The sequence below is a fragment of the Lepeophtheirus salmonis genome, chromosome 2 (genome assembly GCF_016086655.4).
Source record: "Lepeophtheirus salmonis chromosome 2, UVic_Lsal_1.4, whole genome shotgun sequence".
Lineage (NCBI taxonomy): Eukaryota > Metazoa > Arthropoda > Copepoda > Siphonostomatoida > Caligidae > Lepeophtheirus > Lepeophtheirus salmonis.
The window spans coordinates 17981673-18008399 of NC_052132.2; the positions used below are offsets into that span (position 1 = coordinate 17981673).

The 26727-nt window shown below is 32.7% G+C and overlaps 1 protein-coding gene across 1 annotated transcript in view; it reads right to left on the minus strand.

Annotated features, from left to right (window-relative positions):
- Positions 1-1147: 1147 nt before the first annotated feature.
- The window catches only part of LOC121113861 (protein arginine methyltransferase NDUFAF7, mitochondrial-like), a 28384-nt gene continuing 2804 nt past the window's right edge, over positions 1148-26727 (minus strand). The window contains exons 2-3 of the mRNA XM_071894148.1: positions 1316-1631; positions 1148-1269 (exon numbers count right to left, since the gene is read on the minus strand). Of these exons, the coding sequence (XP_071750249.1) occupies positions 1148-1269; positions 1316-1631 (438 nt within the window). The remainder of the gene's footprint in view (positions 1270-1315; positions 1632-26727) is intronic.

Sequence of the window (26727 nt, forward strand, 5' to 3'; positions counted from 1 at the left end):
CAGGATCCTTAGTAATGCCGTGATAGCCCTACTTGCAGCCACGAGCAGAACACTTGTTCACCATTATTAATTAAGTAATAACAAAATGAATAAATTAGATTTTGTGAACCACTTTTTCCTTCGTTATAATTTATAAAACAAAGGAAGAATTTTTCGGCCTCCTCGTGTGAAAAAAGTGAGCGCGATTTTAAGATACACTTCTTCCAGTTGTTTCAGTATTGATTGGATAGACTCAGGCAAAAACAAAACAAAAATCCTATCGTTTTTTCAGTTCTTCATCATAACCTGAGGCAATATACAAAATATGCTGTACATTTCATATGGAGTGGGTTGATTGGAGTCTTAAATCCATCTTTAATTGATTCATCCTCAAATAATTAATTGCTTATTTGTTTAAGAAAATTGGAAAAAGTGTTCATTTATAATTCCTCATTAGTAAAGCTATATACTCGTTAAGATATTGAATATAGGTTGGCGTAAATTAATATTAAACATTTCAGTTGGCAACCTATTGTTTATTCTAGATAATTTATTTTCTGTTTTCTTTTTTGTTATTTGCTGTTCCTGCCATATCATTGCTTAGTTTTTTATCACCTCATACCATAGAGATGAAATATATTGAATTATAATACTAAGGAATAAGAAGATAAATTCTGAGACGTTGCAACAGTAGACGAGAAAAAAAAAAGTGGTTAATGTCATTGTTATTAGAAAAAGGGAATGGGTGTGCAAGCACAATATATTTATAAATTATACCTCTCTCTCTCTTTATTTCTGTTGACGTCATTGGGACGAATTTTAGTTATTGATACTACATAAATTTAAAAGTTTAAAATTTAAATAAATGATATAATTATCAGGCAATGGGTTACTTTATATTTTTTAAGTCATATTTTACTAAACATAATGCCAAAAGTAAGTTTGTAAATTTTATAAATTATCAAACACAAAGGATCAAAATGATGAACACAAATTCTGGCTTCATTAGTAGTCGTCACATTTTTTTTTTTTCGTTAAAGTATTATTCTATTTTGCATTTTATATATTAAAAGTTGTGTTTTTTTTTGTTAATATTCCATAGAATATATATATATATATAAATTAATAAGTTGTCAATTATTCATTTGAATTTATCTCTCATTTTGTCTCAATCAGTTAGAGCTTTATGATTCTCCTCTATAATTGATGCAGCCTTTTCATTCGAAGATAAAGCCAGTTTCTCCATTCCAATCCATATCCCTGAAGCTTCTAGAATCTCAGATTGCCTGACTGGTACACAAAAAAAAATTATTACAACAATACTCATTTAACTGACTAAAGTCGACATCTGCAGTTACATCAGCTAAACTTGGGAGTTGAAGAGCATTCTCTAACAAAGTATGTTTTTTAAAGACTTTCAACGTCAATTCCTTGTCCCCATTATGTCCATAGTCAATTATGAGCCTCACTCCTCCATCCTCTGCTATTCGAAGGCTCAAATCTGTTGCAAAAGTACGTGCATCAGAACAGATCTCAATTGTATTTCGAAACTCGTTTTCCGACAAGAAAGAAATAGCTGGAGTCTTATTTCGAGTCTTAATGAATCGTAGTTGATCATCATTTTCTGGGGATACGTCAATGAGTACGTTTCTCTATTCATTGTCTTTTAATGTTTAAATTTAGGTTGTATTGATAACGAAGGCTCGTCCCAATGACGTTGCCAGAAATAGAAAGAGGGATATCTAAACTAAACGAAAACATAGTATTTCCCTCAATAATTAAGCCCCAACAATTTTATAGTATTAGTGGATTAGAGTGGGTTGATTAGAGTCTTAAAACCATCTTTAACTGATTAATAATCAGTATGATTAGTTTTTTTTAAAGACCATTGTAGAACTGTGTGGTCAATGCATCATTTATATTTCTTCGTTACTAAAGCTATATAAAGATACTGAATATAGGTTGGCGTAAAATAATAAAAAGTCTTTCAGTTGGCAACCTACTATTTATTCTAGAGACATTTAATTTCTTCTTTGTTATTTGATGTTCCTGCCATGTCATTGCATACTTTTTTATTCACTCGGTTGATCATAGTCATGAAATACAATGAGCGATGATTTTGAGCAATAGCAAGAGGCCTATTTTAGGGAACTAAAATTAAAAGAGTCTGTGCAGTGACTATTCAAAAATAACAAACCACAAAGGCGTTTCATACAATCAAGTTCCGAGACACTTTGTAAAAAGGAATGCTTGGATTTTGGTTTGTAGAACAATAGACAAATTCAAAACTGATGAAGCTAGAATTGGTGGTCTTCATTTTGATCCTTTGTCTTTCAATAGAAACTTGCGGAATGAACTTTTTGGAACTCCAACTGAAACTCTTTTGGATTTTTTATAAATATAGGACATCAAATAAGTGACATTCATTTAAACTACAATCTAAATGCTGGACAGTACTTTTCAAATGCAGCTCAATTTCTGTCAAGAACAATCGCTGAAGCCATCTCTTTTAGATTATACCAAAATTGATAAAGATGACTCAAGCATATAAGAAGAATTCATTATACTTTGGATTCCTGGTTTGATGCTTTAAATTCACGTACAACATTCGATAAAAAGGATATGCCACGTGTGTTTGGAATACATTGGGAAGAGCAACGACACTTGTCAGACAAAATGGAAAATCTTATTTAGTCTATAAAACTTATCAATAAGTCAGGTGATGGATATGGAGTTATCTTCCTTGCCAAAAAGTCATACTAATGTGAATTAAATCTTTAAAACCCTTATACACTGACTTATTTGAAAATTGTCCTCTTAATTATATTTGACTGCCAGATTAAATCAAGATTGGGTCGAGAATATCTTAAGTTAGTAATTTAAGACGAATTTACTATAACAAGTACATACTTAAAGTAAAATATTTCTTAAGTTACTTAGTTTTTTTCTATATAATTAATTATTATTTTGTTGGTAAATAACCAAAATTGTATTTTTAATACTAGTAATAAGTAATAATGTAGGCTTAATATTTATCAGAATTTGTGGTATATCCAGTGATAATTCCCATGCAGGACAAGTCGAAGCTCAATCTAGGATCATAATTTTATTTCATGGGAAAAATGCGCAGTTGTAAGATGTTTCAGTAAAGATAGCAGAAGAAAATGAAAATAGTTCTTCAAAGGTGCTGGGGGTAACACCAGAGTCCATCAATGAATATATCGTTGAGGAAATTTCAAATTATTAAGAACTTATAAAGGAATGTCTGGTATCAAAATAATTCGAATTTTCTGTTAATGCAAAGTGAGATTGCAATGTTCAAGGACTGAGTTATGTGGCTGGTACATTGCAAGATAATTTAATGACAAATATCCAGCACTCTGTACCGTTTCCTTGCAAGTGCATCGTAAATAAGCATTGTTTTCTCCCCTGGTTAATGCATCTGTCAAAGGGTGGTTCATTGGTCCCAGAATATTTTTTTAAAAACTACTGTCAGCTTTTTTATGATGATTTTCGTCATTTTCATATTGATCTGAATCGTGACCCAATTGTATTCCTCACATTTGGCTCATATTTAACTCAAAATTAAATAAACATATTCATAGAAAAAGGTTTTTTTTCTATAGTGCGAATATTTATTAGAATCAAATCACTCAATTATAATTTAAGAGTGCAAGAAGCTAATATATTTTGGGTTATGACGCTTTTATTTCTCAATTGACTTTGCTCATTTTTTGTTTAAGTTTTTTTTGGTACAACTATTTACAATAATGTACTAGGCTTAAACATCGAAATATAGAAAGTGGACGAAAGGCCGACATTAAAAAAAGGGTTGCATATTACATCATATTATTTTTATTTCGTATAAATGTGTTTTCAGGTCATTTTAAATACTATAAAGATACCAGTGGGTAAAAATACTAAATATTTTGAAAATCACTAGTCTAGAGACTTGTATATAAAATATTTCAAATAAATTATTCTATAATTTAATTTAGAATACACTTTGTATTAAATTATTTGAACAGAATAAATCGTCATTGACATGCGTTGTTTAACTTAAAATTAAATGTTTGATATAACTTTGTCGGTAAAAGACTTATTATTGTATTTTGCAATTATATAATTGATTGCCTATATATTTACACGCTACATTGGAAATGCAGTCTAGAGAATTGAGCAACAGATGTTTTCCCTACTTCAATATGATGTAAAAAAAAGATTTTGTCCTAATATATTAAAATAAATCAATAAGCTAGCCGTTCCGTGCAGGTAAAAAACATGACCCTAATTTAAATGGATATTTTGAATGACTAGACACAATTAAGTATAAATGGATTCAATCAATGCTTCATTTTGAAGAATTTTCATTTTTTTTTTTGTATTTGAATATGGATTTTCTATATTTTTGATTGAGTTGGATGGATAATGAATGTAGTCATATTTTTTATAGGGTCCCCATAAATTACCGTCCATCATTATTTTAAAAGCTCTTTTAATTGGTCAGATGGAGTTAAGAATAATTAAGCACTTTAGTATTACAATTACTCCACTGGATCTGATACATTATTCTACATTAATTCTATTCAGCCACCATTGACCTCACAGATAGTGACAAACATCTTGCAAAATGAGTTGGAAGTATTGAGAATGAAGTTTGGATCCTTGCCAGCCACTTTTCCACGACGGAGGCATTCATAGCTTAAACTTTTGGGTGATGGATGCTACAAGTCCTCCTCTGGCTTTGAAAACGTCGATTTATAGATGGCTACTATGAGCCTTTAACCCCCCTGGTAACAAGATCAGGAGCGTCCTTGAGGGCGTCCACATTAATTATGAGCATTTTATGGAGCCCTCCTTCCTCTCTAAGGTCTCTTTGTGGTCTAGCTTCTTTTTAACATTGTAGATAAGTTCTTTTTTCCCCGTCAGTTTGGCAACCTCTGTTGAAGTGTGACCCACACGAAGAAGAGTTGATGCCTAAAGTATTGAATTTCGCTGCGATGACATTTCTAATTTAAAAAAAAAATCAAAAAGCAGCAGGTGCTCGGGATAAATACCTATACAATTACAGGCAGCTCTAATTTTCTTACACAGAACCTCTCAGATCAATATAATACAAGTGTGCAAATTTCAAGTTTCGACCCTGTATGAGAACCTTATCATTTTAATTGAATAAATTGTAATTATCTTAACAATACCAAAATCATTACTCTAAAAATTATAGAGAATCTTGGAAATATTTGCAAGATAAAGTTTTAAAAATATAAAGGTAGAACCTTTATATGTTAAATGAAAAAAAAAATAGAGTTTCCTTTCATGACAAAAAAAAAAAAAAATAATAATATAACATGTCTCTCATTGCTTTGGCTTACGAGATATCCGTAATCAAATATTTATCGAAATACAAATTTCTTTATCTTGAAATGCATTAAAAATCAAAGTTGGATCGAGTTCCAGATCTAAAATTTTATTCTGATTACTGTCAATAATACAACATACTAAATTTTAGTCAAATCCCTTTCCTTTTGAAAATTCTTCAAGGAAGAATCTTATACAGGCTCCTCCGCCTAAAATGCATCACTTTTTGGAAATTACAAAAATTATTATATTTCAAAAAATATAATCAAATTTGGAAAATTTACTTACAAAATATAATCGAGCGATACATTACTTACATTCTCAATAAATATAGCCGCCTTTTGCATTCATGACCTGTTCCAGCCTCGTGCGGAACTTTAAGCAGTTCTTTAAAAAGTTCGACTTTAAGTTGGCTCATGCAGTGATGATGGCGGCCTTGCGTTAATCCCTTGTTGTGTATCAGACTCCTGAAAGCTTCCCCTTGAGGTGCCAAAAATACGAAAGTCCAGGAGGGAACAGTTGGGATTATAGGGAGGCAAGAGTCTTGCTTTTCAAGCTGGTTGATGAGGATTTTGTAGCAGGTTATACTTACATTCCTTGTTTTCCCAGCGGTGCATGGTGGTCTGGCTGATTCACGAGAAAGACCATTGACAGTCACCTTGCCTTTTCTGCCTTCAATATTGCCGTTAACTACCTCAACCAATTCTTTAAGACTCTTTGGCCTTGATCTGTACTTTAGAAAGATTTTGGTGTACCTCTCCCAGTCACCCGGTACACAGTAAAGCGGTTAGAGCCATGCACAAAATTTATAATGATGGTGATTTTCTAAGTGTCAATAGCTCTAGAATTGTAGCTCTGCGTTGCTTTATATAATTAATTTAATTGGTCATAATCAAGGTTAATACTATGTTATACCATAACCCGTGTACGACTTCTACCCTGCTTTTAATATTGACGTCATAGGTTATGAGTGGTTGCGTGTTTTGTCAAAATCTGCATATCTTACCCAGCAGTCGGTACAGTACATCAGATTGAAAATTCTAGCAAGCCCGATTACATGATAACCTTGGTCAGATGGAGTTGCACTGATTAAGTATAAGTAAACATTTACTGACCAAGGAATCTTGTGTGAAATCCATATATATAAAGTATATTTCTTTGTCTAGGAATGACCCGGGCACGAACCTACGCACACTGATTTCAAGAGAATAATTTCTCTCGAGCGCTTTGTCCAATGAGCTACGTTGTTCCATCCATTTTTTTGGCTCTCGGTTGAATTTGCTTATTTTTTGTTTACAGTTTCTTTAGACAGTCGTTTAGAATAACTTATTAGGGTTAAACATCGATATATAAAAAGTAGGGGCACCATTTAAAAAAGTGTTGCATTTTAGTCTGAGTGTTGATATATTGGTTTTATTATACAGGCACGTTGCACACTCTATTTGCTTGAAGAAGATAAAATTATTATTGATCTCATTAAAGAAAAAAAAAAAAAAAAAATATATATATATAAAGTTTTTTTTATATATTTAGTATAGAAAATTGAACTCTTTTTAATGAACACACATGTTCATCATTTATGAAAAACCTTTTGGGCGTTGTCAGTTTAATGTGTATGCATGTACATATATGTATACCTCATCTCCTTGTATAATAGACATATTGTATTAAAAAATACTTTTTAACCAATTACATTTATAAATTTTTCTTTACTTTTTACTGATTATATTAGTGTTGGATCGGTCTAAAAAGACTGCACAGTCATATCAAAACAAACTTTTATGATATTCTATATATATATATATTTATAAGTCTTCTTTTGGGATCCAAAATGGTCGAACAGATAAGTCTGAAATGTAGCAAATATACGTATAAAATAATCATGCATTTTTCAACGATATTTCTTTTCACTTCCGAGTTCATTAATAAGGTGTTTTTGACGAAAATAAAACCTCCTTTTCCTTCTCTTTCTCTATGTCTCTTCCCTCTCTCTTCATCTCTTTCTCTTTTCTTCTACCTTCATTCCTTGTTTCTATTTTATCTATATTCAGCCCTGCAATACATATAAGTACAGGGTCGTTCAGGTAAATCCAGATCACCGTTAACTACAACCTGAGCAATAAGAAAAACTTTTAATTCGGTTATTTCAATTTTAAAGTGAGGGGTTGAGCCTTAAGTTAGTTCTACAACTTTTAATTCAAAACAATTATTTATGATGGAGGAGACCCGGAGGTACACCATCATCGAATTAGCTTGCACGGGACACAGCCCAGCGTACATCAAGAAGAGGCTGGGCTAAGCAAACAGCACAGTCTACGACGTCTACAACAGATGAAGAAGGAGGGGGTATATAAGAGAAAAACCACAAGTCCCAAAGTGATACAAAAGGCACCCCCAGTTTTCTTGTAGGTCTGAAACGGTCCTTGATGTCATCTCCTGGGTGTCCGATTAACGTTCTTTCCAAAAAGCATCGAGTAAGCCGTGCAACGGTCTCCTGGGCTATTAGCACTGCCCTAAGGATGAAGTCATACCACTTCTAGAAAAGACATATCCTTTCAGACAAAATGAAGGCAACCCAAGCTGCCCACGTTAGAAAATTGCTGACCCATTTGAAGTCTCATGATAACCAATTCATCTTTTATTCGGATGAGAAACGATATACAGTCGACAAATTCCACAACATCACAACGACAGATGGTTGGGCATATCGACTTCTTGAAGGCCCCCATCATTAAGTCTGGAACAAAGTGTCCCCCATGACGTGGTGAAGGCCTACAAATCCTTTTAGGGCTCGTATAGAGCGAATGATTGACGAAGATGGCGAACACATTGGGCTAATTTTTATTTTGTATTATTAGAACTCGTAAATAAAATTTCAAGCCTTAACTTGCTTCCCTTGTGAATCAGGATGCAGTTAAAGGTAGTACGGGGTTACCTGAACGATCCTGGAATTATATAACGGCTTTGATAATAGCTAAAATGACGTTGCTTACTTACTACGTCACAAAAGGCGTGTGCTTAGAACTAAAGGCTATTTTAATTTGAAAAAATTGTGAATCAAAAGTTATATATTTAAGTATTTCGTTGATCAGTTAAAAATATTGGACGTCTTGTTTTTCATCGTTGGATAATATTCCTTTTTTTGGGGCTCAAGAACTATCATTTCAACTACTAGGGTTACATTTTGCAATGTTATGTCTGATGAAACAGGGAAATAGGTAATCATTCAAGACATCTTAGATCCCTTCAATTATTAAAAACAATTTGTGCAATATTTTCTACACATGAATAAAGAAAGGAAGGATCACCATTTTCTCGGATCTGGATCGGTTTGGATCTTTCGACATAAAATATAGATGTGAATTCTGTTTAGACCCGAGCCCAAAAGCCCGCCATCCGAACCTAATTTTGCCAAGTCCAAATAGCATGTGGCCCGAACCTACCAGCCCGATATATATTTTTAATGTAAAATAATTACTATATAACTAACCGATGACGTAATCCTCGATTTGATACCTTATGAAAATACACTGACGATGACGTTATTGATTACATGATGCAACAAGGTATTTATTTATATTGTTCATAATGTAAATACAGAATTAAAGTAATATAAAACGTTAAGAAGAATTGCGTTACTAAAAAAAAAAAAACATAAATCAGAATTATAGCTTAAAATCAGACTACCGAAGCAAGACCTAACAATAATATAAGTATTCACTAACTAATTAATAATAACAAAGATAAAATAATGTAAAAATGGTGAAAAAATCCTCCATTTAAAATGTTGATCTCTTCATATAATGTTCATACAGTCGAACGATCCTTTTAAGTAGTATCGGAGGGAATCAGAATACGATACTGAATCACTTCGAGGGCGTAGACCCAGGAGCTACCATCCAAGTTTGGGATTTTGAGATAAAAAGCAGAATATCTCGCGGAGGCAGATATAATAATTGATCTTAAATTTAACCAGCTAATATTTTCACGCTTAGTTAGCTTTAATGCAATGAGAGCCTTGGTACTTAACAAAGCAAAATACATGGCTTGACTTTCCTGTGACGATTTTCTGGATGAATGCAGCACAAAATTAACGCTTTGATTTCCCCTATGTTGTGGATTGTCATTTCTATGTTCAATGATAAGAGCTATTTAAGTATTCTGACAGTTTTTTTTTTTTTTTAAATTCACGTTTATAGGGTATAACTACGATTCAGAACTATATAGATGAAAATCAAAGAAAATAACGAATTAATACAAACATTTCAGCATTTGAAAATGTCTTATTAATTATTTTATCTTAATTAAAATTAATGAAAAATGTATATAAGCACAAAAAAATAGAGTAAAATGTGTTCTACGGCTTAAATAACATTAATGAATGTAGGTTTCAGCCTACGGTCCAAAATGCTGTTGTATGGTTTTATATATAAGTGTTATACTTATAAAATGAATGTAACATTATGATGAAAAATTATGAAGACAGAAAACGGTAACGCTGTACTTTCATCTTTAAATTATAAGACATTGGAAATTGAGGACTCTACTTCTCTTCTGGACGACACAAGCTATCAAGGAATTTTTTTATAATATTATAAACTCGGCGAATTCCATGGAAATGACTGGAGATCAAAATATGAGTGAACCCACATCACCACCGCGACAAAAATAGTTATTACATAATGATGTTTTATATATATTTAGCTATAATTTTTATCAATTGGATTACGTTTATTGTAGAGATTCTTATAATTTGTCGCAGATGCTCGTGGGCTGACCAAAATCCGACAACTTGTAGCCAGACTGACCCCCTAGCTCACTATTTTCTAGACCGATCTACCTCTACCAACCCGTCAAAAAGTTTTGGAACATGACTTTAATTTCGTTTTGAGAGATATAGGTTAATTTTATGCAAAAAATTGAGTTCACAAAAAATAACTACTGATTGTTTACCTTTTGAACGCCTTATTTACCAAGTCTCTGATATAAAAGTTGAAGAAAATGGACCAAATAAAGTCAAGAAGTGGCTTGTTTAGTCCGCACCGAGTTTAACAATTATGATATTGTAAATACCCTTAATCTCTACAGGACCACCGTCTAGTGGGTCTGGATTAAGGTCAACAATGGTGAAGACATCAGTCTTTTGGGCAAAGAAGCTGTCGGTGAGCAGTTCCAGGGTATCAAATGTGGTAAAAAAGCAGGTTGGAAGTCTCTCCGACATTTTGAACGACCCTTGCTCACTCAAAAACAACAATAATTACGATTTGATTTGTGCAAAAATCTTTGCGATGCTCTGAGACATCACGGAAAGTAAATTTTGTTCTTCTCGTACGAGAAGACATTTCCTATGGATCCTGTGTAGAATAGGAAAAATGATCGGGTTGTATGATTTACAGAAGTCAATTGCATCCTCCGTGAAGTGTCCACCACCAAACATCCGGCTGCAGTAATAATGCTTCGCATTGTTTCATCTGAAGGTCAAAAAATGAAGCCAATTTGGTTTCCCGTGGGATACAGATTGACTAGCAAGGATTACTCGATCATTTTGCAAACAAAAAAGCTTCTCTAGGTTAGCAAGATCACAAAGCAATCAAAGAAAGGCGATATTACTTTCAAGAGGATGGGGCTCCTGCACTTACGACAAAAATCGTGCATGATTGGATGGTAAAAAAAATAAAGTTCTGGCAGAATGACTTCTGGCTCCTGCAGAGCTCCACCTGAATCCCCTTGATTACAGCGATTGGTGGTAAATTGAAAGCAAGGCCTATAGACAACGTCACAGCAGTATAGAGTCCTTATTATAATCGGTTGAGAAAGAGTTGAGATCAATATCGAAGCACTGATTTGTTACCGTGTGCAAGGCGTTCTGGGATGGTGTGGAGCGTGTTATTGAGGATGAAGGTGCTCAAATTCATAAATAATGTTTTTTAATGAGTAATTAACAATTTCCGATATTTTTTTTATAACTTCATTTACAGCCGCTAGGTATAATTAATGTTGAACGTTCATTATGCTCCAAGACTTTCTGAAAGGACCGGTAAAAAGTACAATTTTTGACTTATATTATCATCAAATACGGAATTACTAGCGGAATTCTTAAAGGGGAAATGAATTATACTTATTTGTAAGAGTGCAAGGTGAAGGTGAGTGTGGGGTCCGTCCCTTTATGAATACTTTTGTTATTATCAGTTCCCTGTTATACTTTGAAGGAGAGAGAAAATGAGTTACTCCAATAAAAAGGAGAATCTTCACCATTTAAAATAAAATAAATGCAGGGAAAATATAATAATTATATATATTTTATTATGCAAATAGTCTCTATTTGTTGTTTGTGGCAGTGTAGTTTGGTATACCTCGTAATATAAAGGTACTGGGGTACAGATGTGTTCCAAAAAGTAGGACACTAAACTGTTATTGAAATCGCTACTTGCAACACCCTTACGTCATAATAACAGCGATGTGCTCCCTCAAATTTCTGACCCTAAAAAATAAAAAATTATATGAAAAGTAATAATTAAAAAGTTTTTTTCTATAAATTTTTTCCAATTTCTGAGCCAACCACCATAATTCTATGGACTCCACAGTAAGTGCCTTTAAATACATTTTTGTTATATATTTTTAGCTGAAAAGTACGGAAATAACATTTTCTATTTTGGTCGCGGACCTGGAACAAAAATATTGGTTTCGGACAACACTATTTTGTGCCAAATTATAATTTGTAATTAATAAGACGGTCTAGTTAGATTTCTAATGAGAGTTCATTTAGCAGAGCTACTGAGTGACGTGTTCCTATGGGGGAAAACTCTAAATTGTTATATTTTCCAGCTTTTCCCTGATTAAATTTCCGTCCACTTTTGCATTTTTGCATATAAGGAACCAATTATTTATACGATGATAGCAACTTCAATTCTGCCTAAAAAGCTCACGTTTTATATAATAAAAGTAATCATTTGTGCCATACACTAGAGGCAATTTTCTCGTTGGCAACCTAATCAACTTTTATTTTTTATTTTCCGAAGCTGCTATTATTTGCATAATTAATGATGTAAATCCAGCATAGAATTGGCATGTAAAAAAACCCAAAAATCGACATACTGACAATATGAAATTTTTTTTGAAAGAGAGAAAAAAATAATACTCATGATATTTCATTAGATCAGCTACAATCAGCTGTGACAAAGGAGGAAGGAGAAAAGGATACAAAGGACCTTTGCTATAATTACTCCAATGTCGATCCCCAATTCTACTCTGAGTCCAACAAGGACTTACAAATATAACTCTGCAGCAAATCCTGAGGGTTACGCTACGTATTTTATAAACACACACGACTGTTTAATCAGGTTTTGAATATAGATGAATCTATTTAGGAGAGAATGCTCACTACTCAGGAATTAAATAGTAAAGACAACTGCCAAGGAAAACAAAATTTATTCTTCATATTAACAATTCCCGAAAAACAGGCCAGGTAAAAAACACTCCGGATTTTCATCACTGTACATAAAACTTGCAAAGCGTTTGCACATGAGAGTAACAATGAGGGTTTGTTCAGGACTTATAAGTGTAAGTAATTCGTAATTCCAGCCTACATGGCCTCTAGCTATATACAGAGTGGGATTTGTTTGTATTACCTTTCAAACTTACGACTACTTGCAACTGATCCAATAAAACGTTATATATTTCCCTCTCATTACTCAGGGGCGTCGGCATAATTATATTTGTTGGGGTGAGGTGTCTACAGCCCCTCCAATCCACTCCCTGAGGACGCCCCTACAACCTCTTATGTGCATTTATCTATTATATGGGATGAATCAAATTACTGTTTGAGAAAGTTTATTTTTTTTAAATCTGTGATTTAATGTACTAAACATATAAGTATTACATATTGTATAATAGATTTATCACTTATACATAATATATATATATAAATATTTCTCTCAAGTGTGTTTATTCTGTTTGAGAAAGTTGAATTTGTCTTAACAGATTAAACAGCTCACAGCTTCAATATGGCTGAATTGGTAGCCTATTGTTTAAACTCTGAACATATCCCTGTCCATCTTTTCTACAATGTTCAACCGACTTTTATTCTTAATCGTGTTATCAGAAGGCAATGGTCAAAAGTAGAAAGAACACTTGGTAAAATATATTCCTATTTAAAATTCAATGTAAGAACCTCAAGCGTCAGTGTACATGCCTATGACTGTTTGACTTGCTTAATGAACCATGATTTTGATCAGAAAGTTTGTGAATTTAATATCCACACTTCACCAAAATTAAATTTGTAAATCAGTCTCAAGGATGAACGATTAAATTGTTTGACACCTGCATGTGTGTTGGTACTTTTGCTCTATTCTATTTGGAAGATATTGCATCTTTTCTCCTTAAGTATGAAGATGCTACTAATCAGCTAGTTTATATTGTAAGATACTTTATCGACATAGAATTTGGTGAATATGATGAGTTTGCTTAGCACTCAGTCATTCATATGAACTTTCAAAATTTAGAATAATCCCCCATACACAGTTTGAGTGCAGAACCCAGCATATCCTTAATCACCTATGCACTTTATAGTAGAGAAGCTAATCAACTGATTAGCGGGTGAATACCGGAAATTATGCTCGCATGGGATTTGAAAGGAAACAAACTTAAAAAACAAAGAATGCTTGATAAAGAAATTGCCAATATTACCGTGGCTCGTAGGATAAATAAATTAAAAATAGTTGAACTATTTACTACGGGTGTTAAAATACACGAATATCTCCGAGCTGACATAGATGGGGGAGGGGGGAGGGGTATAACACTACACCATCTCTAGCTTGAAGTCCACTATTCCCCATATACATCACCCTGAATGCCAAAGTCAGGTGATCTTTTCCATTTTATGAGAAACCACAGGAAACTACCCCTGAATACGTATGAAGTAAATTTGTAAATGTTTTTCAGTAGCTTTAATTAAAATGCTAATATCCCTTAAGAAGTTTTTAGTCAATCTTTAGATGTTATTTTAGATGAATGATTTCATCGCTATATTATAATTTTTAACTTATTCTCCTAAATATCATTACTACTAATTTTTTAAGCGGTGGATTTTGACCCCGGTTTTGGACCGTCCTTAATTCTCAAGGAATCGGTGGCGGTGACTAATGCCCCACCTTGAGGACAAGCGGTTCAGCTACACAACCCGTAGGTGAGGTGTATTGTATAATATTAGAAGGGATCCTTAATTCTCAAGGAATCGGTGGCGGTAGCTAATAATTATTTGATAGATCCTCTTATAATGAATCTATCATATAAATTTGACAGGATTATCTCCATTATCACCACTTCTAGAGTAGTGCAAAGTGACGTTCCCTATATGTTCCGTCATTAAGAAAATGCATGAATAAGTTTATGCTACTCCAAAACTAAAGGTTGTATAGTATTGATATTTTAAATTCTCAATCAACATTTTAATGTCTGTAGAATATGTAAGAATTGAACAATAGGAACATTTTATTATCGAGTTATAGCCTTACTGACGGACGTTCTTAGTGACAGGCCGAGACGCACTCTATGTGCCTTTGTTTTTCTAGTCTGCTGCCTTACTTCTAATAAAACCAGGCTTGCGAACGGAACGAATTTTTTTTAAGTTGAGCACTAAAAATAAGATTTCACCGTTCTGTTCCAATAGTACATCAAAAAAATTACCGAAATCAAAAGTTCTTTGTTTTTTTTTACTTTTTAAAAATATGATTGGAATGGCTGATAAAGTAAAGACGAAGGCTTGGAAGACCTATTTTGTGGAAGTTGCACAGACAGGGTGGGGGACAGGGCTACTTCTTATCGAACATGAAAGTTTCTAATACTCTACCTTAAATAGAATATATGTATTTGACCAGTGCAATAATTCTGAAGCATAGAGCCGAGGCTCATCATTTAGTGTTTGTACAAGACGCTACAAATGAAATGGAGATGGAAGTAAAATCTCTCAAGAGAGTAAAACCAAGTAAAACAGTTTTTGTGATTAAGCAAAACGATGCATCGTGGATTGAAAATTATTTCATTGCTAAAGTGTTGCCCATGTCGTCTCTAAAACAGGGCGGGCAGTATTGTTTTGATCAGACTTTGGGAGTATTTGATTAGAGTAATTCGAGATTTTTAGTGAGGTTTTGAAGTAATATTATTTTTCTGCTGTAGATGGTTGGTTAATTGGATTAAGCGGGCCTGACCTAGAATTCTTGTAAACAAACATTATATTATATTTAAAAAAATTTCAATTTATGTACGCCTAAAACATATTAAATTTATCAATATTATCCACAATCTTGTAGTTGCAAGTTGACAGTACATAGATATTCCTCTTTACTTAACTTTCAATTGAATTTTCACAAATGTACATCCCTAATATATCCCATGTCCTGTCACTAACATTTTTAATTGGCTGTTGAGGATGACCATTACAATTTGAATGCTTGTTCAACTAACTGCTCTAGGCAGAAACATCCCAAAAATAATCTCGAAAAAGAAATTGTGAATAACTCAAATCAAGACACAGAATTTAATTAAAATTTTGATGGATGGTCAAATCTGAGCATTTCTCTATTGTTACATTTCTAATGGCTGTAATCGACTATATCAATCCACCTAAGCCAGTTAGAGAGATAATAGTTACATAAATGCATTACTGATCTAATAATCTTTCAAATTATAGACCTTCCAGCACTTTTACACATAAAGTTTTCGTGCTTTAACCTAAAATGTTTTCTGAATGTCCGTCAATAATTATGGATATACTCATATTTGTAGAAAAGTAAACGTACCTATTAGGTTGAAATAATTAGACTAGGATAAATGTGTTATGAAAACTTCAGAGGGTATGTATAGGGGGATTAGTCTAGGTGGATACATTACATTTAAAGTATTTTTGGACTCAGATGCACTGTCTCGATATTTTGGAGGACGCCTCAAACGATATTAGAATTAATGCCCCCCCCCCTCCTAGTTAAAGTCTTCTTTAACATATTTATTAGTTTTAAGTATGTATATAATTATGAAATTCTATTTTAATGAGATTATTTCATTTCGAAATAAAGTCTAATAGAGATCTGGCATTATTTCTTGCCTCTCTCGAAGAAAAACATATGCATAAATTCTACCCATTTTCTTCTCATTAACCAAATTGCCATTTGTAAACCAGTTAATGAGTTTCTGTATTTTTGAACAAGACATTCGTATTGATCAATATTAATAAATCATATTGCTTAATGAAGAAAATGTGAGACCATCCTAAGAAATTAACTCCTAAAAAATTATGTGAAAAGGAGAAAAACGGAGGTTTCTATTTCTAGTTATTTTTGATTCATAAAAAAAAAAATATTCTTGTAACAAGGAATTTGACGACTTTAAGATATGTATAAGTTACAAAAACTGCAAAAAAAACCGTATTGCTTAGAATTTCTAATATAATTTGAATGCATTTTTAAAAAGTGTAATGCTTCGTCATTGGAAGACTGTGTGTCCCGAATTGGGTATTATGGGACAGCGAAGCGATCTTGTCCACATTTGTTATGATGATTCTCCGGAATTGACCTCATTATTCAGAGAATCTATGGATAAAAAAATTCTTTGCTCAATGAGACATTAAATATTAAATACAGTATTAAGGAACACATGCACCATGTCCAAAGTGAACGCATTACGATATTACGATAGGAGGGTTGTATACGGCAAAAGTCATAAAGAATCTGTTACGTTATTAACTATGGACTTATTTTAAGCTAAACTAATTCCGTATTCGTCAATTCAAATAGGAAAGACACATTTGATTTCTGTATATAAAGTTGAAGTTTTTTGTATAAAAAATAAATAATAAAAAAAAGGAATATACAATATATATATTTTTGATGAAGCTGACCAGGTACATTTTTATTTAATTTTTACTGTTTTTTTTAAAATTTTGTTCTAAAATAATTTTGGAAAACTATTCCGAAATGCTCAAATTGTGTAACATCATGAATTTCAGCGTATAAATGGTGTTGTGCGCCTTGAAATTCAATGTGATAATTGTGTTGAAGAAAGTTAGGATAAGATGGAAGTTCTTCTACTTTTAACAATTAATTTACTTTACCGAGGACAGAATAAAAATTGTATCATTATGGCTTTTGTAGCATACATGGTTATTTGTCCTGCATTTGTCCGCAGCGTCGGCGTAATTTCCAAATCTTGTTATAATCAACAAAAAATTGAATGTGTGGAATATTTACAAAAAGTTGTCGTCAATTCATCTACTAAATTTTGTGTTTTCTCCTCTTAGAAGAGTAGATGCCCACAAGTACAGTGATATAATTGAAATTCTTAGACAAGTATTTTTGTGTCTAAAATGAATAAAGAAATAAAACATATTCACCTTCAAATCTATTCTCCTGGGCTGTACACGTAAAATAATGGTCTGATAGTTCACAAACTCTTTCTGTGAACTTATTAAAAAATGGAATTTGTCCACTGAATTGCCTCTCTCGATCCCTGAAGAGTATAATTATCAAGAAGAAGAAAAAAACTTATCGGAGGAAAGAATAGAATATCTTCTGAAGAATGTCCTTCCTTACTTTCTTGTAAGGAAAACAAACAACATTTTTTAAAATCTATAAAAAATGAAACAAACTTCTCCAACATAGAATTAATAAATATTATTTGTTCCTTAACATAACGATTTCTTCTCTACGTTCACTTCTTCTCCTACATCAGTCTCTTTATCCCAAGATTCTTCATCAATTTTATCCTTACCATCTAATTATTTGAGAAAAGATATTCCTTCAACATTATTGGCAAATTTATTATAAGGTATTACTGAACATTAGTTGTTTAATTTCATTAATCTCTAATCCACCCCTTCCTATTATCAGACTCAGTATGCTATTTTGATTGTACAAGTTGCTTATCAACCCATTTTACTCCAAAACAAGGACTCACATAAATATGAAACTCGTGTGTTTAAGTCACATGGAAAAATAAAGAAGATGTTTTTTTCATGAGAAGGGTGTTATTTGCAAGTTAATTCTTTGTTAAGGAGATAAAAAAATGTGCAACTTGTAAACATTACAAAAAAAAATATTTTAAAAAATCCTCCAAAAGATTTATATGTACGAAATACAATGATCACCTCTGGATATAATTAATATACATAGTATGGTTTTTTTTCTTATGGAACGGGACTTTTAATAATTTGCCATTGGAAAACTATTTCTAGGTAATTACTTCTACATCTCGAATTTTAAACATACGGTATTTATCGCTGCATATCAGTGTTTTGTGCACTCTACCAAGGGTTGGTTAAAATATTTATGAAATAGAAATTGTAGAGTAATATGCATAGAATAATAAACTAACATCGATTTAATTTTAGGATCTGTTCTTTCAAGTTATGATAAATGAAGAAAAATGGGGGGATAAAGCAAATATATTCAAATTATAATCTCAGGACTGTTTATAACCTACAAAATGATTTTAGACGTTAAAAAGAGGGCATACCAGACATATTGGAAAAACAAATGTCCCTATTTCAACGACCCTCCTATGTAGATGCATCTACATATGACTAAATATTCAAAAAGAAATATCTTAATTCGATGATATTATCGATTATCGATAATATCAAGTTTTATGGGTCTAGACCTAAAATCTTCTATTAAAAATATAGATGTACTCATGTATATTTTTATTTTGTGGTATTTTGATAGTTATACTAATTGAGTCAATACAATTGTTACATATTGGAGTGCTGAACGGAGAAACTGACAGTTAATATAATTTTTTTTAGGTGTAGATAAGGAAGAAATTGGGTCCCCTTTTGCAAGAATGAAAAAGAGTTCAACATTGAGGCCTTATGAAGGACTTATTTATTAATATATTTTTCTATTTTTCAAAATGATTTTCTCTGACTCCCTCCAAGGTCTCCAACCTGGGGCTAAAAGCGACGCAGGACTTCCTAATGAAGGTGTCGGACATGGCCACCCACTGCTTTTCCAAGGAGGCCTTGAAATATTCCAAATTTCGGTGAAAATCGGAGTATTTATGACAACACACGAAATGGCATTGGCAAAGGGGTGGACAATCTGGAGAGGACGATGACCTGTTTATCCATTATGCTTAATCCAAGTCAACAAATTCTGACTTCTCTTGACCCGATTGACCTTGGATGCTGTTGAAAGAAGTTGTCAATGATGCTGTACTTTAGAGACCTTCCCCAAATCCTTCACATACCTCCTCACAGTCTAATCACTTAGATTGATAGCCTTGGCATGCTGCATCGTCGACTTGGTCGGACTAATGATGATCTCGTTGTTCCCCTCCTCCATGATCCCAATTTTACGGAGTCTAATGCTGCCAGGGGACCTCACAAGGCTCTATCTTGAAGCCATAAAGCATAAATAAGAATTTTGGAGCACCCTAGGACCTTCATAATTCTCAACACTCACTTGAGCGTAGAGCAAATCAGACACCCTTTGGCTTTTCGGCTCCATGCTGTACAATTATTTATTAAATGGAATATTACTTACTTTTAATAACGCAAGCTAGTATAATTATATTTTCACTTAAAGTAATCCAGTTTGATTTAAAGTTAAGACCACGATTTTACATCACCCACTGTAGAATATTCCTTATTTTCAGTTTAAGATCTATTGTAATAATGGAAATCCATGATCATTGCTCAAGATTTGAGCGTATCTAACTTCTATTAATAGTTTCTTTTATCCTTAATAATTAAAAATATCTTCGTGTTAAAGAAGCCCCTAAATAGCCGCCTGTTGCGGAAATATCAATTCTGGTTAGCTGTACAGAGCGGAGCGGGGATCAAATTGTTGCCTACTTTAAACCTTGATAACTTGAAGACGACATTATCAAATAAAACACTGGTTACCAGATAGGAAAGCTATTCTCGTAAGCCGACGATACGTAGTTCAGTTAGCATCATGCGTTATCATATGAGGATATAAAGAGCTATATGTGGAACGAGGAGCTTTCGAGGTCCGCCGTAGTCATGACATTGGTTAATAATGGAGGTGAAATCTCCAATTCAACGATTGCTTCAACCTTAGGAGTGAATTTACGGACTGTTCAGCGTATCCGTAAGAAGCTAGAGGACACCTGGGATGTTGATGCCACCATAAAGAGGGCACCCAAGGAGGAGGACCCCGACAGGAAGGTCAGGGACACCGACTTTGTCGACAAGGTGAAGACGATGGTTGAGGATGACCCTACCAGGTGAAGGGGTGGCCGGAGATAGGCCCCGGGTGTGGCAACAGGACTCAGCACCCTCCCATGTGTCCAAAATCTCCATGCAGTGGTTAACCGAGAACTCTTAGGACGTCGTAACCAAGGATTTGTGGCCTCCTAACTCTCCCGACCTTAATCCTTTGGACTATTTTGTCTGGGACTATGTCGAGAGACATACCAACAGACATCCCCATAGCACCAAGGCCAGCCTGATGCGCTCCATCAAGGAGGTATTTGGCAACATGGACAATGAGATAGTCAGAAGAGCCTGCGGCCGGTTCAGAGGCCGAATTGAGGCCATTATTGATGCCAACAGTGATTATATCGAATGAATAGCTACTTTATACCTATATGCTCGGCATAGTTTTGATTTTCAATAAAAAAGTTAAAAAATGTATATTTTGTGTTGTTTTTGTAGAAAAATATTTTGGCGACAATTTGATCCCCGCTCCCTGTGCATATTCAGTCTAAACAGATCTGTTGTAATAATAAGAATCCTGGATCATTGCTTAAGATTCGAGTGTATCTACATAAGTTTCTTTTATCCTTAACTGACAGAGGGTTACCTGGCGTTGGTAGGGTCAAAGGGGGAGTTGAAAATCATATTGACAATTGGCAATGTCATTTCTTCTTAAAGCTTAGACCCCTTCGGTGTCAGCGAGCTTATTAATATAGCGCCTGTACATTAAACGAAATGTATTATTATGAAGTAAAGAAAAAAAATGTACCATAAACTTAAAAAAACATAGCACATATATGCATAAAAAACTTGTCTAGATGAGAAGTCCATCTTTTATTTTTGTAAAAAATGTGAAATTGAAATTCACGAAGAAAATTGCAAAAATGTATTTTGCAAAACAAATTAATTTGTCATGTACTTTATTTATGTTAACCTGATTAGATTATAACGGCTTCAGATTTTTCTTGTTTTTATAAATATACATAGTATTATTATAACTTTTTTATAGATATGTAATTATTTTATCTTTTAGTACAGAATTGCTTTTGTCTTGAGAATGAACCCTACTTCTACTTACTCCACTATGGCTCTTTATTTAATCATAAATCAGCGACGAGCTATGATACGTTCTACTTTAATACATTACGTAGCTAATAACATTTATTGAAACAGTAAAGAGAAACCCAAACCTACAAGGATTATTTTCGTATTTACAAAACTTTTATTGCAAATATTATCTATTGAAATGTTCCGGGAAATGGAAAATACCATTTTGATGTAATATTTGGTATTAAATTTTATGTCCAAAATACCATCGTTTTGTAGAATTTCTTCTTAAAAATTGATGTTTGATGAAAAAAATGGACCAAATATTTAGAGTATGACACATACTCTAATTAAAAATCAATTTTTGTTTTTTAAATTCTCACACACAACTTTATTTTACATATATATAGATTATTAAAAACTAAAAATTGCTTCTTCTTAAAAGAGACCCTAAATAACCGCTAGCGGAAAAAATTACTTATTCTCTGTAGAATAGTATGATGCTATTATTAAATAGAATAATGACAAGGCCATGTCAATATTTTTTGGCATCAAAAGTTCTTATTTAGAGTTACTCAGTCAGTTGTTTAAATAATGCTAATATGTGGAATTATTGATAAGGTTTACAAGGACTGTCATTTTTGACAGTTGATTGATTGTATTAATTAAAACATTTCTAATGTTTCCTTATAGGTACCTCAAAATGATTGTTTTTTTATTTAAATTTACAATTTTATTTTTTGTTTGATATTCCACAAAATAATTTTGTTGTATTTTCCAGTTTTTACTAGGTTTTGGTATTTATAAGTACATCAATTATGTATTAAATTGAGTTGTATTTCTAACCTTAAATGAAGCATTCAAAAATTTCGGATTTGTATACAGAGTGGGTCAGTTAAGTTGGGAAAATCTTTCAAAGCTAATAACCTCTTGCGGATCCAGCATTGCCATTCTACTGGTTCTGTTTGTGTACTTTTAATTTACATTCCTTGGATGGATGGAGTAGTCCAAGAAAGAAATGACAGTTGCCAACAAACCAGTGCACTGGCCCATAAGGTCAAAAAAGTACAGTATGTCTTGGCTACAGTATGTCCTCACGTTTGGAGCTAGAATTTTTTGGCCTGCAAATAGCCCGGACCTAAACCCATGCAATTTCTATCTCTGGGTAAGGGGCAAGCATAATGCATGTGCCAAGTATACTTCGTCTGTGGAGCCGCTGAAGAAGTCCATTACCCGTACGAAGGGAAAGGTAGATCCGCACAAGGTCGTCTAGGCCTACCAAAGCTTTCGGCTCCGTATGGCCGAAGTTATCAAGTGAGGTAGATCTAATTTTAAATGATTAAATGTAGCTTTCAAATATGGTTCTATCCCATACGGGAAACGTTATAAGCCTTTAAATATTTTCCCAATTTATCTGAACCATCCTGTATTCATACTTTGGATATAAAAAAAATCCGGATATAGTCAATTTTTCATCTGAAAAAAAAAGCAAAAACAGTTTCCTGTATCCAGATTTGACCGTATAAACAATAGAGATTTATTTGATTGGAAACATACTTGAGATGTGAGGTTAAGTATATTTGTATAAATATATTATATAGTATTTAATCTGAGAGTATTTTATGCTTTTGTTTTTAAAATGTGTATCGATGTGGAATTTTTTTAATTCGATTTTTTTTTATTTGGGGGACATTGCCATCATAAATTAATTTATACATAGAAACAGTTACATGTTCTGCCATTTAATCACGTTTATTCAAATTTTAAATGAAATCTTGGGAAATATATAATCGAAACCGTGGCTTTTCCTTTTTCAATAATTGAATTTTTTTCGGATTGAAGAATGAAGTTAACTTATGGTTAACAAATTACATTTTTATAATTTATTAAACGATGAATAATCCCTATTTAAAATTAGTACTCACCATTTACAAAAGGTTTTGCCCTAAAATAGAGTGGAGAATGGGGGCCCTATGCCTACAGTAGGATTTAATTATTTATTTCAACCCCATTATTTTTATTTACGAGGTTTCATTAAGCAAACAAAGTTCAGCTGAAACAAAAATAAACAAGCTTTGTTTTTATCTCATGTCTCAATGTGTCCAAATGTTGGAGCAACGCGTCTGCTATCTCCTCCACCCCCATGTCAGTACCAATAAGACTGTAGAGACTCTTGGCATTCCATTCGGACTACCCACAACATCAAGAAGTCCATTATATTCCCATACATCCCATAGAAAACTAAACTTCGGCAAATAAATGAACTAATATACTTATTAGTAATGGTTTTTCATTAGGAACGCTTTAATTTTTCTATTAGGGGAAAAAATGACCCTATGTTTCTTTTCTTTATTTGACATTTAGAAACTTCATTAGTATATATTTCATCATGAAGCAATATACACTTGAAGAGCGATAATGAGTTATTCAAATTTTAATATCAAAATAACCGTTTGATTGTCGCAACTTGAAGATCATTAAATCATCTTCAGTGATCAAGCTCATTTCTGGCTCAAGGGCTCAATTTTATTTCAAATCATCGAGGGCATGCCACCCAACCCTCTCATATTTGAATGATTTTTGGCACAGAAGTTCAAATACATGAGTAAATTAAGTGTGCCAAATTTTAGCAATTCATTTTAATTCTTGATGAACAATAAAAAAAATTGTCCAATTCTTATGAGTATGAAACTTTGGGCACATGTTCTACATGTAACTAGAGTGTTTTTTTAGTCTATATAAATCATCAAATAAGTTTAAGATATAAAAGTAAAATTGATCAAAATTCCGTAGAAAAAGTAGCCTAACTTTGAGATCCGACTCTGTGAGCTATGATATAAAAACCAACAAGATTTTTGGCACAGTTATACCCTTATTTATGTAAAACATTTTGCGAGAGTTTCATATTCATAAGCGTTTTTTTATTCTTGATCAAGTACTTGCTAGTGTATTTCAGATTTAAAAAAAAATCAAAATTGGTATTATAAGATTTTTTTTTTTCCCATCATTTTTGGAATCATCACACTTCAAAATAGTTAGGTACTTAATTTCAAGAGGTTAGCTCTTTTGGATAAAAAAAATATACAAGAAAAAGTAGCGTCTGGTAAAAAGACATTGAAGGGTCTTTGAAAATTTGGTCTGAGATAAGTACTTATATCTCCGAAACGAATCTGAATTATGTGCTGAAATTTGGTACACTTAATTTACTCATGCATTTGAGCTTGTGTGCCAAAAATCATCCCAATCTGAGAGGGTCGGCTGACATTTTTATTTATTTTCCTTGATTTGATTTGGAATGACCCTCAATGACTTTGTTCATAAGCAAAATATGCGTTATTGATCAGGCAGAAATCCACAAGGGCTTCACAAGACTTAATTACATCCCGAAAAAAATACTTTTTGGTGTGGACTTCATGCTGGAGGGCTCATTGGGCCATACTTTTTCGTTGATGATGATAGCCACTACGTTACTGTTAAAGGAAATTACTATCAAACCATGAGATTGGTTTTTGTGCCCCAATTGCAAAGAATGGACTTGCCAACAACATATGGTTTCATCAATATGGTGCAACTTGTCAAACAGGTAACATTAACATCGATTTTTGCAAAGAAAATTTGGTGAGAGCGTTCTTTCGAGAAATGGAAAAGTTGATTTGACGCCTCGATCTTGCGATTTATATTTATTCCGCCATGTTAAGTGACGTCATAGAGTATGATTGGTTGCGTGTTTGGTCTAAATCTGTCTATCTGGACCAGCAGTAGGTACGATACATCAAGTATAAAATTATAGCAAGCCCAATTACATAATGGTGTAACCTTGGATCTAATGAAACGTTTTGACAGCTAAGTTGCTCTCTTTCAAAACATTATTCCAATTATCAGGGTTACATGTTGATACTTGGTTTCTTTTTACAAATATTCCCCAAACACACGCGATTTTTATAACTCTCCACTTATAAGATATTCCTTGTATGATGACGTCCTTTATTTGTACCCTATTCACTTTTGACTTTTCTCATTAAAAATGGATTTTTAATTACCCCAATTCTTTGTATCATTCTGATGAATGGAGGATAATTAATTAATGCATACTAACAATATCTATCAATCAGTATTCAAATTACACATACAAACAATATTGAATTCTTTGATTGTTTCAAACGAAACAAAGATTAATAGTTATATCTATCCAAAAATACATATGTTTCTACGTAAAATATATTAGCAATGGTAAGAATAAATTCATCACATCAACCCACGCAGGTTTTATATATATATTCATTTTATCTAATGTGATCTTCTAAATAATGTCAAAACAAGTGATTCATTATCATGTTATAAATAAAATAAGGGTCTCATTAAAAAAGTTCTTTGAACCGAATGAAAATAGTCGATTTAATCAATTGCATGTCTGTAAAAGCTTAATAGTCTTATATTTTAATAAATATATCTATATATTAAAGGAGAATAAATAAAGTGGTGCGCGCGCAAGATTACTTTTTCATTGGGTAGAAATTTTTTGCATCATTATTACAATGTAAGTAGTAACCTTACAGCTATAAAAGGCTTGTAAATAATTAACTTTTTCAATGTTTTTAATAAGAGATAGGCATCAATATCCTCCATGTGTATTGTTATATATTTTTATCTAAAAAATTTATTGTGTTCCACATAATAATGTTGAAAAATACTAAATCTAGATGTATATTAATAAAGCACAGTTTGTTTGTTTGTCTGTATGGTTATTTGGCAACAAGTCAGCGGGTGCACTGTATAAAGTGCTTCTTGATGTATATCATAAACTTATTTTGATCTAAGAAATAGCAATGTAGTCGTATTAATGACATATTGTAGACGTGTACATATAGCATCAAATCTGTATACAGAGTGAATTGTAAATAGTGCTCCAAAAAACATATCTCTAGTTTCAATATTAAGGAAGTTATGGCCAATGTATCTTCTCAAGCTGTTACTAATATTAATTTATTCTTGAGGAGAGAAGTTAAAAGTATTAAGTAATTATATGTTCGCATGAATAAAGGAGAAAAACACACAGGGATTTCTTGGGCAGTTATCTTCCATTTTATTTTAACAAAGTTATGAGTGCTGGTTTGTACTACTAGTATTATTGCAAT